This window comes from Varroa jacobsoni, unplaced genomic scaffold, assembly GCF_002532875.2.
Source record: "Varroa jacobsoni isolate VJ856 unplaced genomic scaffold, vjacob_1.0 scaffold_78, whole genome shotgun sequence".
In the NCBI taxonomy this organism is placed as follows: Eukaryota; Metazoa; Arthropoda; class Arachnida; order Mesostigmata; family Varroidae; genus Varroa; species Varroa jacobsoni.
In genome coordinates this window covers 204413-220868 of record NW_019212980.1, presented here as the reverse complement: position 1 = coordinate 220868, position 16456 = coordinate 204413, and the positions used below count along the sequence as shown (strand labels likewise).

Genomic DNA, 16456 nt, shown 5'->3' with positions numbered 1-16456 from the left:
AATATATACTGTGTGCGTTTTTATTCAATAGACGAAGTAGTTTTGAACTGGATAGTTGTCCTTCAAATGTGGCATTAGTGGTGCCTATAAGTTGTATTCATTGTTAGGTATCGCGATGTCTACGGTCTTGCCATAAGAAGCATTTGCTAAAATAGACAGGAGGATATTTTGTTTTTCGCGCTTCGCAATGATGAGGTCATTTATCACGGCTTATGCGCCTGTATTTTTTAACTTTATTGTGACAGCAAAGATGTAAGCTTATCCAATCTATCTTTATATTCGCGGTAGGCCTCACGACATCATCATTGGTTCGTCACTCAATTCATCTACATTAAGTTCTACTTCTATCCACTTGAGGCACTTTCCTTGATGTTCCTTTACCACTGAATATGACCAACGAGCAGACCGAAGTTCAGGACGGCCGCCCGTGTACAAAGTCAAGTACTCCTTCAGGTTCTGAGACGGATCACCTTCACTCCTTCAGCCTGGTCCTTCCGGTTGTCAAAGCTACTCTTACCTACCTACCTTACTAGGTAAAGCCCGTTATCCACTCATCGCCTCACGATCACTTGAGTCCGTTGCCACCATCAGGAATTCCTTCGTCCGTTTGGTACAACCACCGTGGGAGAAATTGGTCCTGAGAGGATAGCGAAGTGAAATCTCCTCGTAACAGATTTTTTTTGCTCACAAAATATCTTTGGTCTTCAGCTAGCCAGTCGTGGCCATCTTGGAGATTCTCCAATTCTCTCAGCGACCGCTACATGACTCGCACTTCAACATCTATTGCTACTCCCTGTTTGCCCATCCACTGTCGTCGCGGAATCCGTGGATGATAAAGGGGCACCTGGTTGGTTTGTAAGCAAAGACAGAGTGTATAACAAATACAGAGAAGATTGGGAAAAATATCCCCAGGTCACGCTACGATTTAGAAGGCGGGAAGCGGTAGGACTTATCGTGCTTTTGTGGGATTCCCTTCGAGCTACTAAAACTAGACAAACGTGGTGAGCCTACAGGCGATTGGCAGCGGCGTGCCAATGTGTCGCTTCCTGGCAAATATTTCGTATGACAGCCCTCCCACCGCTAACGCCACCACTAGCTCCCCCCACAGCTGTAGCTACTCGGTTTGAGTCTGCTTTCATTACGATCGGTAGACGGCGAATATACTTACTCTAGCGATCGTCCTAGCATCACCTTCTCGTGGATGGACTTCAGCAGCTGCAATGAAGTGTATCCTGCTTAAAGGATTATAAAGAGCGACCCTATTTCTCCTTTTCCCCTGCCACGAGCAGAAGGAGTGTTCATGACATAAAAACTCCTAACTCGAATCATCGAGAATTACTCTCGAGGTACACTGACACGGAACTTCTATTGGATATTAAGCCATAACTTGGTAGACTTATCCTGAACAACAAAGGTATAATGAAAATGAATTTTTTGTAGCTATGCAGGAGAGAAAAGTAGATAATATTTGCGTTGCTAAGTTTAAGTTTGGATTTAAACCCCGACATATATAGGAATATATTCTCTAGTTCATGAAAAGTAGAAATATCCTTTCTTTGCATTCTTAATCATAAAACGCAATTGAGATAAAAATTATTCCATTACATAATACTGTTTCACATTTGGTCGTTGAACGATGAAAACCAAGTGCGGGCATGTGAAGGAATCTACATTAGATTTGCAAATTTTTCTATTTACCCAAAAACAGGGCATAGGAAAGCGCTGTATCATTAACGGGCGGATTCATAGTGTAGTCCCCTTTTGAGACTTTTTCTTGATGCTTTTCAGCTCCAAATTAGAAGGAGTCTTTATCTTAGACATGTCCACCCCCCTTTTTTCTCCTTATTTCTACGACCTTTTCTTCATCTTCATGCACGATACGTTTTAATGGCCTCGAATCTTAAACTCATTATCGCATTTATTCACGTTCTTCTTTTAAGATGCCTTTTAGGGCTAGTGGCCAGATAATTTGGCCTATGTCGTTCCAACCTTTTTGAAAAGCGTCCCCTAAGTTTTTAGACGAGCGTTCTTCTCTTGTTAGCTTTGTCCTAAAAAGGTGCTGTTGTTAGTAATGGCACGTCCTAGCTGACTCTCAAAGAACTATTTTTTGGAGGACAAAAGGCGGATTAACTGTACCTAGAGAAATAATTCTTATTCTCAGTAGTTAAGTGATTAACAGTCAATGTCCTCCGTTATTTCTACTAATGTAACTGTCGCAAGATTCAAGTTCAACTTGACAATATGAAAAGCATGAACGATAACGACAATAGGTATACCAAATTAGCCATCACCGCAAGGAGAGGGAATGCAACTAAATATGAAAGTACGATTAATATTGCCAATTAAATTTAAGTTATATAATTATATGCATTTTCTTGTGTTTTGCAATTCGTGTGTTGTTCCTGCGACAGCTACGTGTGTTCGTGGCCGAGGTCGTTTCTATCAGGGCCGGGTGAACACTACGAAGTCAGGTATACCCTGTCAGCCTTGGGACGCCCAGGAGCCACATTCTCATAATCGGCCACCAAACGTATTTCCTGAAATCCATGATGCGGACAACTACTGTCGAAATGCTGGAGGCGAAGAACCTTCACCTTGGTGCTATACAACCGACCCGCGCCGTCGATGGGAACACTGTGACATCCCCCAATGCGGTAAGCAAAATCTGCTGGCGTCATCAGTCTGTGGCTTACAGCCTTTTCCTTCAAAGAATATTTCTATAAATGGACAAGCTGATGGACCATGCTTGAACCACTATTTACGCAGTATACGACCCTCTGTCGTTAGCCTTCACGTGCTATTCCTAACATCGTCATACCAGGCTTTTTCACTGACTTTGCTGGAAGCCGAGTGAGCAGTCCTTCGTATCAACATTCAACTTTGATGCAGTACAAAGATGCAACTGCAATTCAATATCCGGACTTGACTTTGTTTACTGCAGGTCGATCGTTGGTTTATCATTACAGTTTTAACATGATTAATAATAGTAGTAGTAGTGGCAGTAGTAGTAATAGCAGTAGAAACTACTCTATGCAATACCTATAAAGGGATATTTACTTCGCATGAAAACGGTAAATAATTATATTTTTTTTTGCAACGTATCTGATATTTCAAGCCTACGTCACCTGACAGTTAACATAAACGAACAAATGATATACTATATTTTGAAGAAAGAATATTGAATATAATTTAAGACCAGGGACTTTTATATATTTCACCTTGGATTTAATAACAGAACCGGTTACGTCATATGTATAGTTAATCCAGTTAGCTTTTTACAATCTATATCTATTATGAAATCACAAGCACGACCATATCGCAAGCTCATCAAGCGATGACATGAATAAGTTCTAATGAAGCGGCTCCCAATGAAAGCATTATCCTATTTTCTTTTACTCCTCCTATCGACTCCAGTCCGACTTTTTTCCACGACTGCCGCGCCAGTAACTCACCCCTTTCGAACTTATCATACTGACGACATTTTCAATACTTCGAAGAACAATGTTTGCTGTTGTGCCAACGGTAGATGACTTCGTAACATGGATAGTACCCAGACAGCACTCCGTCAGGATTTTTCCAGTTTATCAACCTACAACGCAATCAAAATTTGCCGCCGTTTCTTTCTTTCCCTCTCGTTCTCTTAATGCCCCGCAAAGTCTCATGTATTTAGACACGATGACGTGCCTCAGCGAAGCATAGCCTACGAAGCTTTCACCACTCGATTCCGCAGGACCGGTGTAAAGTTGGGTGGTGAAAAAGTGATAGTGGATTTCAGTGTAGGCTCACCGCACCGCTCATGGGCATCGGACTTTTTTTAATTTCCATGCAGTCCACTTACACTCCCATCTCGCTGGAAGCTTTACATCAACCAAAAAGTGGTCTCATTTACCTATTTTTCTCCGAGGAGTCTGAGTTTGCTTTTTCCATTCCCCCGATGGTACTCAGTACCCAACAGGAAGCCTGCTGCTGTCGTCGCCGCTTTCTCTGGCCAGCCAACCCGACGGCAGGAGTTAAGGGAATCTTCAGGGGCGTTGCTGGGAGGTTCTCGCGAGGGTGGTTATGCTTGGTGGATCCGCCCGTTGCATGTCACCCGTCCCTTTCTCGTGCGGTCGTTGCTGGTGGCATGTCGTTGGTCTGGGGGGCCCGCCACCCCGTGGTCGCCGTTTCCCCAGAGAACTCCACCAGGAAGAACGGCGATTGCATCGCCATCACCTTCCCTTTTTCCCCTTCCCATGCATATCCACCAGGCAAGACGACCCTAGACGAGGAGCACTTTGGAATAGAGGACTGCAATGTGGAGTTTAACGTCATCACGATGGCGATGCCGGCCATCACAAGCATAGATCGGAGGCTGAGTTAGCAGCAGGACCCGGCAAGGTTGATGGGCGGCAGATTAGTCACCCGCTTAAAATGAACATGTCATTTGGCGTTCATTTTGACATCAACCAGCGCATAGACACACAAGCACATGCGCAGGGGGTACTCAAATGCAAAGAACAAAATATGTCAAAGAAAAGCGTAACAGATAATAATTTTACTAACTGGCCTCAAGAAAGCATTGTGTTTTGTGTCCGTACCGCCGGAAAAGTAAGATTATGACAGACATGGACAGACTGCCGTATTTGTTAGTCCTTAAGATGTTTCGTGGTTGCTTACGCGCCACTTACATTTTAGACGACCCAAGCTTTAGTTCGTGGCTCAAAGGATCTTTGCAGATACATCGCCCTGGCTTTTGTTATCGCTGGTAGGTACATTTAATAATAATTAGATGAATGTTCGTAGCGGATACACAATTTATCAACGCGGGTTAAATCTGGAAATAAAACAAAATCAAACACATTTATTAGAAGTTACCTAGGTAAGTTATTACTCACTCATGTTACATTCAAAGTGGGGCTCTCGTGAGGGGTTCCCACAGGAAGCAGACCAAGTGAAATTTTAATTTAGTAACTGCAAAAGATATTGAGATGTAACTGTGGCATACTATGCTGGATTGCTCGCAGTATAATGTTACTGAGACCGCCTAATGATCAAGATTCCTTAGATAAAAACATATCAGCAATAAGGTTCAATAGATCTGCTTGCCAAACACAAGACATTTGTTAATATTCTTTATATATTTATTTTCATGAAGTGATATTTACACCAGTGGGATACGATAGATCCGCTAAAATTGCCCGGCTTTCTTTGTTTGTTTTGCTAAATTTATTAAAAGGTTATTTGCAGTAGTCCCGTCTCGTGTTCCGCCAAGGAACACACACTGCAAACATGCAGAAGTAGAAAGAAAAATAACATATACTATAATAATAAGTATCTATTTTATTCAAATCGAAGCTCAGGCCGAATTTCTTCTTTGTACTAAAGAGTACCCGTAATCCTTCTGGCTGTCCAGGTTCATTAGTTGCTGTTTGAAAAAATTCGATGTATTTGATTTGTACAATGTCTTATTCTCCATAAATCAGTCCACGGGTAGAATCTGTGTGTTTCGTCATGCTTGATATATCAATATCTAAGCAAGCTCTTCGCCTAACGCTACTAGCTCCGTTAACGGCTGAAGTACGAGGCGAGGTTAGAAAACATTTAAAACAAACTCAAGTCTGGCTTTTTAGCCTTCTCAAATGGCCTTTACATTTGAAGCGAATTGCCCTCCTTCCAAGACTTTTTCTGCCATAAAGCGACAATTGTTAGGCAGCAAATGTACTAGTTCACTTGTGCATAGTACAAAGAAATCGTCTTCGCTCCTTAAAAAAGCATCCAGAATAAAGCAAATTGAATATAGAATGTACGAGTATTACCGAATTGGGGAAACAAACTAAGAGATTAGAGACGTTCCGAGTACTCAAAAAGGCGCACGCCCACCTTTCTTTTTCTCCAACGTGAGAAAATAGAGAATAGCTTGTTCGACCCCGTTCTGTTGTCTGCCCCCCTTGCTGGTTCCTTGCCTTTTTGTGTTTACCACTTGCCCTATTACCAGCCTGCTACTCTCGTTTCTGATTCAGCTACGACTTCGTTCCGTACATACTATCAGCAGCAGAAGCACTATTTGTCGATTATGCGGCGGCGGAAGCGGAGAGAATCGTATTGTTCTAAGCCGGTTGACGTGTCTCTCCGACAGCTCGCTTGAACAATTAGAAGCAATCCAAGCGCCCCTTTAACTCTCGATCCTTCGCACCGTCTACGCTACGCCGGCATACGTAACGAACAGAGTCAGCGAGTACGTCCCTAGTGGCCTCTCCTTTCCCCTACATCAACGTCGCTATCGTCATCATTAGCATCAACTGAAGCATCAGTAGCAGTCGTAGCAACGGCGTGTTCATTCACAAGTCTTTGCATAGCATAGAGGCCTCTACCCGACCAGAGGTTTGGTGCAATCCCCCACCACACCCCTGACTCTTTAGCGCTGCGTGTCTATATGTATGCATGTGTAGGGCGGTCGAGATTAACACAGGCCGCTATTGTATCCATGTGAACCGGCCATGTGTTCCAATGGAGCTTTCGAACTAGCGGGGCGCCAGAGTCAGCACTTCGAAGGAACTAGTACAAAGAGAAGCTAGAAAGACTGAGGAAACTCCAAAGGTGGCTCGGTCGATGGTCCGAGAGCGTTGGTGCTCTGTGATCGATATCCGAATCCAATGAAAGGAAACTAAGCGTCCACCGAGCCATGGGGTGAAAGACCTCTTGTACTACAGTCATATATGCATACACAGAGAGAAACTGGGCACGGTCTCTCTCCCTTTATAGCTTCCAGGATAAGCCGCTCGCATACGATCGCAGTGAGATTTTGTAGTGGTATACTTACTTCACGAAGCTGAAATTTAGAGTTGCGCTCTCTTCTTGATGGTTTCGCTTTCGCTTATTAACATTTCACGGATACCAGTCTTATAGCTACGATGAACGGCCATTCAAGTCATGAAGACAACAAGAAGTTTAGTGAACTAAATCTCACATGCAGATATTATATAAATAGCGTACAAATTTCTGAGTCGCACATTAGTCATATCGAACGAATTTACAAAATCCGATATTTATTCGATCATCACGTAACTGGGCTACTAATTCGAATCACGGGAACAAAACAGCCCCAGTTTCTCAGTCCTCAATACATTTGTCTGTGGGCTACCGCCTCACGATTGTAATATAGCTAAGTTTGTTATTCGATAACCACAAATTGTTCCTTTTACAATATTACAGTGCTGCAATAAACAGCGGCCGTCATTTTTCGTCACGACTTTTAAGTAAATTAGGTACGTTTTAGTGACCGACTTATTGCCACGTACAGTTTGAATCATTAGCGAGCGTTTCTTTCGTTTCGAAAGAAAATAGTCAAGCTGGCAGAAAAAACACGGGCTACTTCGCACCAACCTGCTTCTGGTAAATGTCCAAATATCGTGTTCCGCACCGCTTTTGACTGTACACCCTTGGAAGCGGCATGAATGGCGGGCAAATTGCCGTGTTGTGGGTGAGCTGCAACGAACCAAAAGGGGTACTGTGGTACTAAATGATGATGATCCCAAAGGAACTCCGCCCATTTTGCAGACTGAGGACCAATCACAAACCGACTTCTATGTACTTGGCATATAAGCCGCAAAAACACCGAGGTCACATCCGCTAAAGCCCACTAGCGGCAATGAGCTTTTCTTCAATCCAGCCTTTACTCTTATTTCTAAGGGCAGCGTAATAAACTTTCAGCAACGCTTCCATACACACAGCACAACTTTGCATACGTTATGTAACTTAAATAGCTACAGTGGTCTTGATCTTGAAACCATCAAATAGTTAATGATGGCCATTTTGATAATATCATCAATTACCAATTGTACTGAGTTAATGATGTGGTATATAGCATCAAATCATTCCAAGTTTGACTTCACTACACCAAACCAGATCGAGGTTTTCTTGTAGCCGTATTTTCCGTCTTGCCGTACAATACGTATCAACGTTGACTAGCTACAATGGGCATTCTTTAGGGCCATTACCTCTCGTTGTCCGTATGTATATTGTTTAATTAACTTTAGGTAATGTTATTATATTAGGATGTTGTTCTCTGAATTGATAATTTACATTGTCTATCTATATTCGGATGCTGAGCTTAAGCTTAACGGGAACCGTTTCGGTAAAAGTAGCCAGTATATATTTGAAGTATCGGCCTATTTTCAGTTTTCAGTGGACGGTTTAAATTACATGTTAGATGTATGATTATTGATGCAAACGGATTAACGGGTATAACAGAGATATTCCTGCTATTTTCCTTCCTGGTCTCTTGGAGACGTTGGAGACATCGAAGCTGGCGCAACGAATTTATTGACGGTTGTTGTAATCGTTATCGTTGTGCTCTTTTTAACGCCTTCTCTATTCTACGGATAGCAAATGTGTACGTTGCTTCAGTGAGAAGCTTTGACGAAGAGTACTGAATCCCTATAGGAAGTCACAGAAGCATCACCGAAACGAATTTTAGCTTTCATAAGCCTGTAATCACTGAGGAATTACAAGGTCGTGCCAGGGACCCGATACATAAGTCGGTCTTGGAGCTTTTGGCCGTATCGACTTGTGCCTGCACACATCCGAGCTATTCAGTTTTTTATTATGAAGTGATCATTATATATTTGATGTTTTCATCCATTGATTTAGATTACGATTAGTACTGAATCACTTCAGCAACCCGATGATTCAAATATCAAGACCCTATCCTTCTGGCCTGTGTATAGTTCGATAAATGAGCAGTTCTTTATAGAGGACATAGTGTAAAAAGGTCGTCCAGGTGTAGATACACCGTTGATAACGTGCGGCATAAGACAAGGTTATCTTCTTTCCCGACTGGCGTTCGAGAGATTAGGGAATTGAGACACGCAGTGCCAACTATTGAGGATCGCAACAGCTTACGAGTGTCTAACAGTATCTATCGTCTACGCCAATTATTGCCTATAGCCTCAGGCCATGATGACACGGAATGATGTTCTTCGTTCGTACAATACCCAGTCTTCTATTTATTCGAATACGTAGTATTAGGTTAACACAGCCACCGAAAGCCGCTAGCAGTCTCATTGTGAAGAAGCGGTTCCACTGGGCGATACTGCCTTACCATCTCATTGTGTAGGCGGAATGTCTTTTTTACTGCGGCTTCCCCACAAAGGTCTCCTCCCACAAAAGATCCCCAGACGTACATCCATTGCATACAAATACATATTTACATATTAGTCCGTATATTATGATTACCTTTGTGTAGTATATCTTGCGTGCCAGTTGGGGTCGGACTGGTTCCTTAAATATATGTCGCCAGTCTGCGTATTATGTGAGAATCTTTATTTGTTATTTGCCGCCATTTTATACCCGTGAATGTAATCTCTTTGTTATAGATTAAAAACTGTTTTCCGGGTGGCTGACGGAAGTCACATATTCTCGTCATTTTTCCTTAAACATTTGCATATAGTAGATCGTCACCAGCCTATTCTCCAGTCTACGTGCAGCATGCAAAAGAAGAAAAGGAACTCGGAATATCTTTTATTGCCTGCTAGCACAGGCAAAAGGAGTGAGTCAAGCGCACGTACTATACGGCCTTGTGTGAGCACCGGGTAACGAGGGTCACGCTGGACAAGCTGTCAGCTTCACAGCGGAAAATTTTTATCAAGAGGCGGCTGAAGCTTTTAATTTCTATAAAAGCGACAAACGAGCCTAAGATCATTCGATGATAACACGCCACCTTTAAATATATCTCTAATAGATAACAACAGAAATAGTTAAAAATGTCACACTACTTTAGATTCTTGTCGTATCGTACCATTGTAAGTCTTCCCTATAACATAGTAAAGGTGTATTTGAATTGGATTGGATTGAATAATGTCGTTATAGGCAGATACAGACCGATCGTTCACTGTTTGCCTTATGCAGTATGGCGTCGGCGAAACTATTCTACAAAGTAAAATTACACATATTTACAAGCAAGATGCGTTCAACAGGCGTGCATGTATAGGGTACATTCTCCAAAGTGGCGCAGCGAAAAATCGGCTACAAAGCTCTGAACGCCATCGGGTGCTACAATAAAGTGAACGGCATGAATAGTGATTTGGAATCAGTTTGCCCTAAGTAAGGCGTCGGCGAAATTTTTCATCAAGATTTTCGTATGAGGCGCGAAACAAAACGTGTGCAACAGTTGCAACAACACCTTGCCACCCTTTTAAATCTGCTTCGTTCAGTCCGAAACAATTTCTTATTACGAAAATCCCTTACGTATACTTTTTACGGGTTTCGTTACTTAAATTTAACAGAAGCGCATGTCTATGTGTGAATAGAATTTTTTTGAAGTATTGCAATCATTCAGATATATACCTTACTGAGACAGGAATGAGCACATATTAATTCTTTTGTGCAATAATTGTGTATATATTCAGAAAATGTGACATCAATCGTATCAACGCCAACTCCATCTCGGGGGGATACGGCTGTTCTGCTTCTCCCGGGAGGACAACCTCTGGAATTGACTCCAGCTTTATTCGCCACGGCTGTCACAGTGGGTTGCGGCGTACTTCTTCTGCTTTTTCTGCTGTGTCTTCTTTGTAAAAAGATCGCTTTCTCGAAATCCCGTCCCGTTGGATCATCCATTCATAATACAACTGTATACGCAGCGCCTAACGGTAAGGATTATCGCTCATCACGGTAGATATTTTGCCCTTGAATGACAGGTGTAAATAGGAAACAAGTCTTTAGGTCTGTCGCCTACCGCTAACCAAATGGGTATATGAAATTAAAACTTATATATTGAATTGCATTTACTATGTTAGTGAAAAAAGAAACGTCAAAACACTGACGAAACTTAGCAAATGGCGCACCGACTGTTCTTTAGCCAGGTCCATGCAGGCGAGGAAGTACATTGATGCTTGATGGATCAAACAATAGATTCTCTGTTGGTAATTTTTATCGCGATTTTTTAGTGACACAAGTGCGTTTACTGTTAAAACTGTGATTGTTGTTGGAGTTGATCATGAGCCTTGGCGTATGCCTTATTTCGGACCTTTGAACTTGCTTATTCCAGGTAATCATACAGGCGTGTGCACGATGGTGGATATCGATCTGACAAAGCTACCTTCGAACCTTACCTATCACCAGACCGAAGCCAAACTTAATCCAAAACTCGAGAAATTAGAGTATCCACGTAACGACATCGTCTATATTCGAGACCTTGGACAGGGTGCTTTTGGCCGTGTCTTCCAAGCTAAGGCACCGAACGTTGTCAAAAATGAAGATGTCACTATAGTGGCTGTCAAAATGTTGAAGGACAATGCATCCGACGATCTTCTACAGGATTTCGAACGGGAAGCATGCCTTATGTCTGAGTTCGAGCATCCGAATATCGTTAAACTGCTCGGCGTTTGCTGTATTGGAAGCCCGATGTGTCTTATATTCGAGTATATGGACCGTGGTGACCTTAAAGAATTCCTTAGGTCGTGTTCACCGTCGAACTATATCGTGCGGTCAGGTTCAACGAACGTGTTCACCGATTCTAGGCTCAATACATTAGACCAGCTAGATCTTGCAGCGCAGATTGCATCCGGCATGGTATACCTGTCCGAGATGAAGTTCGTGCACCGGGATCTCGCCACACGTAACTGTCTTATCTCTGAAGATATGACTGTTAAGATCTCTGACTTCGGCCTTTCGCAAAAAATTTACACTGCCAATTACTACAAAGGTAAGTGAAACACTGCCAGTAAGTATACGTGTGCAGGGTGATTAGGGAATCGTGCATTCTAAGGTTAAGCAATATCTGTCGGCCTCGAGGGGAACATCTCTGTATGTTACTTAAATGCTAATCTAGAGCTAACACGACTACATCGAGAAATTAAACATACAATTCGAATTTTCACAGGGAGTGAGCATGACGCTGTTCCCATTAGATGGATGCCTCTTGAAGCCATTCTGTACAATCGCTTTACCGTCGAAAGTGACATTTGGGCATTCGGTGTCGTCCTTTGGGAGATCTTTTCATTCGGCCTCCAGCCTTACTTCGGTAAAACACACGAAGAGGTCGTCCGGTAAGTACAACAGAGGGCCAAACAAACTAAATTATACCTAGTCGAAAAACATACTCGACAAATAAAAATCTGAGTTGCACGGCAGCTAACGATTACCACGGAATTGGCGCAAATCTATGTGGAGCTCTTGCAAGCACCGCACTACACTAACGTGCGACACAATGGCGCATGTTTCAATTATTACTAGTATCGCTACTGCTGCTGTTCTATCTTGGGCGAATACTGTCTATCTATTAATCGTGATCCGATGACCACTACTAGGTTGATATCTTACCTTATATTCGCTAGAGTAAACGTGATTCATATATGATACGCTGCTTGAATTGCAGGCATATCAAGGAAGGCAACATCCTGTCGAGTCCAGACAACACTCCAGCGTCAGTGTATGCCCTCATGAAGGCCTGCTGGAGTCCGAAGCCTAATAACCGGCCAAGTTTCAAAGCTTTACTAAATTCGCTCCACACTGTACGGGAGGATTTCATCAAAAAACAAGGACAACCTCATGTCGTGATGTGAAACGTTCAAGTTCAATTTTGATCAAAAGCATTGGTAGATGTTATCCTCTAGACAAAACAGATCCGTCATACGCACACCGATAACACATAGGCAGGCTCATATAGCGACATACCTACAAGACACCATCAAACCCATATAATAGAAAACCATCCTATTACTTAACTATTATATAATAAGGTGGATGCTTTTTGCAGCAAAACGACCTCGTTGAATGGCAGTTACTGACCGCTTAACACGTTGTTCCGTTGTGGCCCAGTTCTGGCTAGCCTCCAAGGCGTTTATTGATCTCCGTAAGATCTAAAATGCAGGACATTGAAAGCTTCTACGTTTCTACCTTTTGTGACCTCTAGCCTTTGGCTAGTAGATGCATCTTGTAATCGAGCGTTATATGTTTGGTCTTGTTTTGAGAGATAAAATTGGATGGCAAGCTAGAAATATACAGTAGCTTTCTGTTTATGTATTTTTGTTACTCAATAGGAGGATCACGATGCGCTATTTAATGTAAATATTGTAAATATATATATATATATATATATATATATATATATATATATATATATGGAGAGAGAGCGAGAGGACGAGAGAGTATGATGCAATTGTAAAACGCTTAGGAGATTCAATCTGATACAGTTATTATGAATAATATTTAATTGCCATAATGATTAATTAGAAATATCCTTTTCAGCGATGCATGAGTATTGAGGTTTGCTTGGACAAGTTGCGCCAGTGCGAGTGTTGATCAGTATCTGTCCTAGAAGTTGTATGTACATCGTGTACTATCAAATGATGGAACCTTTCACATGTGAAAATGCTAATGACAATAATCGAACTAGATGTAGAAGCGAGAAAAACAAAAGCTATTATGAGGAAAACTAATTTCTACCTCACCAGTATTTAGAACTATCCGCCGTGATAAAAATAGGTCCCTTGCTGTCGTAACGAGACCTACTTAATAGCCAAAGGCAAACGAAATACAACGATGGGAAGAGACCCAAGCTATGAGAGAGAGAGAGAGAGAGAGAGGTTCCAGTGCGCGTTCAAGAACATCATTACAGGTCACTGTGAGATGAATGGTGGGCGTGTGTAAAAACAATGTGTTACCAAGAAGAATATGGGACTGTTGCCAAAATATTTGTGAAATGATTGATGCTATATATATATATATATACAGTCTAGCCCGATCCGCAATCCTCACGGCGTCAGAGGCTGATTGTAATGGTAACAAACAGCCTGTTGAGAATCCTGATTTATCCTGAATCGTACAACATAATACCTATGTACAATTAGAATAATAGATTTAGGAAGGGATTCTACGATAGATGCTAACTAACCCTACGAAGTGAGTATCGAAAGGATGTCATCGAAGAAATCGACAATCCTCACATGTATCAATGGCCAATATATTATGCATCGGAGGAACAACAGAGACGAGAGTCTGATCTATCTATGTTATGTTTGTTCATTTAAGACTAAAACGCGCTAACCGATTTTTTCAATGATCTCTTTCGTTTGAAGAGAGAAAGCATTGTTAGAAACATCCTTTGGCCAGCTGTTATCCAACTGGCTTATGCAAATTCATTATTGTATAGCGATAGAGGTACTTGTACAGTAGCTTCGTATCGAATAGATACGGAAAAGTTCTTCGGTGCTTATATCCCCCTTCCCGTCCTTCCGTCCCACTATATTTAGTGGCGCACATAGGAGTTCACATGGAATTATGGACAAAAACAGATATAAATAAACGTAATAAGAAAGACGGCGAGCTAAAGTATAAATCAAAATTGGACGCAGCTTAGGAAATGTAACATAAGTTAAAGCTACTGTTGTAAAACTGTGGTACAAGTATAGTGGTAAAGCACACTTTCGGCTTTTTTTGTAGAAACTGCAGTGCTTTAATGTTTGCTAGAATAAATTTGCTCACAATAAAACGTGAGGGAAAATTCGAACACGGGACAGATAACAACGCAGTTTGAACGTAACGACTCCAAGAGCTGGTTCGAGCGTGAATACAGTGAGCGTATACAGACAATATTCCTTGAGATCAAACAAGTCCAACTTTCTTTAACTACCGATGGCAAACCAAATCATCTTCTCCATTGATACCTATAGCTTACCTTAACAGTAAAAGTTATCTATCTCTTCATGAGTTTTATACCGTTCAACCGCGTCGATAGCGACAATTATAAATAAATGTGTAATATATTTTTCAAGAAGTGAGATCTGTGTGTGTGTGTGTTATCATTTATCGATTCACATGTTATATCCATTCGCGTCATTGGAACGTGAACGTTCTAAATTGCTCAGTATTCACAAGCAATAATTATTGGAAAGCCGTGCAGAAGCCAACGCTAGCCTAGAGCCCAAGTAAACAGGTGGTTGAAGCGTTCCAAGGACAAATAAAGGAATCACCCTTATCCTAAAAGGCCTGGAACAGCGGGTGCAGACTGAAACGTGGAATGGATGTAGCGATCCGTGCTTGCTAATTACTGAGTTGCCGTAAGGAAACACTACATGGTGTGGTTTAAGATACTCTCAACAAAATTAATCAAATCGAAATTTAATTAAAAAATAAATTCATTTTATTATATGAAGCGCTTTGGGGCCGGTCGAGGGTGTTTCGATAGGAATTATATGATCGAGTTGTTGGCTCTGCTTAATAATGAAACGAATTTATTTCGCATCAATTACGTCTTCTGCAAGCTGTAGTCTTTTATAAATGTGAATCTTCTCACAAATGAACATCTAAAAACTGTTTGCGCAGTAAATTTAGGTAGGTTTCTAAGTAGGCAATAGGTTTCTTTATCGTAGCATGAGAGCTGTCAATCCTCAACTATATTCATTTTCTTCTGAAAATTATCTGTGCTTGTTACTAACTCTACATAATCGTTTTAGTAGCTTGTGCCATTACTTAGTATCCTCTTAGAAACGCTCATCAGGGGTTTAAAAAGCTATCATGATCTATAGTGTTTTTGTGCAGTCTGCCAGAAGCAACATAGTGATATGTGAGGGTAAATATGAAAGCGTCATCATTGTTCCTGCCTTTCCCAATTAGATAATTCAATACATTGGGTTTTCAGTAGGCCCCTCTTCAAGACTTTGACCTAGACTGCCTATGTTGCGCTATGAAATCTGTGCGCGTGTGTTTAGTCAAATGACGTAAAAATGTGTGTCGCCTAATTGAGATTGAGCTGAATATTGTCTGGTACGTTTGTATAATCTGATTCATCTGCCATCTGGCCATATGGCATCTGCCATAGGTCGCAAGAGTCAGCTCGAGTGTATGCTCCTTAAAGGCAATGCAACCAAGATCGGTAAAACATATCAGGAATGCTGATTCCATAGTCTTACTTGCGACATGGTAAACACGATAATATAATATAATATAAATACTATAATAACGGCAACATGTTAACGCTCAGATTAACGTAGACAGATACTAGATATTATCATAATGATTAGCAAACAATAAGTACACACTGAACAAAAATTGTCACCACAAAAAAAATAACTGCCGAAACCCGGGATCGAACCAGGGACCTTTAGATCTTCAGTCTAACGCTCTCCCAACTGAGCTATTTCGGCTTGCTAAAAGAATAAGCCCTCCTTTAATTCCTTATGATCGTACTATTGGGATTTTTCACAAAATAATCGAACATTTTTAAACTAAATATATATTTTAAGGCAATCACAAGAACGCGTCCGAGTTTGACTATTTTTAGTGATGAAAAACTTTATAATAAAAAGTGCGTGCTTAAAAATATTTTTACGCTTGAAATTAAAAAAAAAAATAGCTAATTGACTTAAATAAGTTAAGTATACTTGTCCAGCATTATGTATTAATGTGTCACTAAAATACATGTATGGGGGTCTTGTATTACTAAAAAAGATTATCATGATTCATAGGTAGAAATCTA

At 41.3% G+C, this 16456-nt stretch overlaps 1 protein-coding gene, 1 long non-coding RNA gene and 1 other non-coding gene across 3 annotated transcripts in view; 1 reads left to right on the top strand and 2 right to left on the bottom strand.

Annotated features, from left to right (window-relative positions):
- LOC111263522 (uncharacterized) overlaps nucleotides 1-7440 on the bottom strand; it is a 14943-nt gene extending 7503 nt beyond the window's left edge. The window contains exons 1-2 of the long non-coding RNA XR_002682277.2: nucleotides 7363-7440; nucleotides 4668-4813 (exon numbers count right to left, since the gene is read on the bottom strand). This is a non-coding gene — a long non-coding RNA (uncharacterized LOC111263522). The remainder of the gene's footprint in view (nucleotides 1-4667; nucleotides 4814-7362) is intronic.
- Nrk (Neurospecific receptor kinase) overlaps nucleotides 1-14759 on the top strand; it is a gene marked incomplete at its 5' end in the record, with an annotated part of 31362 nt that extends 16603 nt beyond the window's left edge. The window contains 5 exon segments of the mRNA XM_022838651.2: nucleotides 2412-2654; nucleotides 10386-10628; nucleotides 11027-11683; nucleotides 11861-12026; nucleotides 12356-14759. Of these exon segments, the coding sequence (XP_022694386.1) occupies nucleotides 2412-2654; nucleotides 10386-10628; nucleotides 11027-11683; nucleotides 11861-12026; nucleotides 12356-12542 (1496 nt within the window). The 3' untranslated portion in view covers nucleotides 12543-14759.
- Nucleotides 14760-16051: 1292 nt separating this feature from the next.
- TRNAF-GAA (transfer RNA phenylalanine (anticodon GAA)) lies at nucleotides 16052-16124 on the bottom strand. The gene has a single exon. It is a non-coding gene; the product is annotated as a tRNA-Phe (tRNA).
- Nucleotides 16125-16456: the final 332 nt, after the last annotated feature.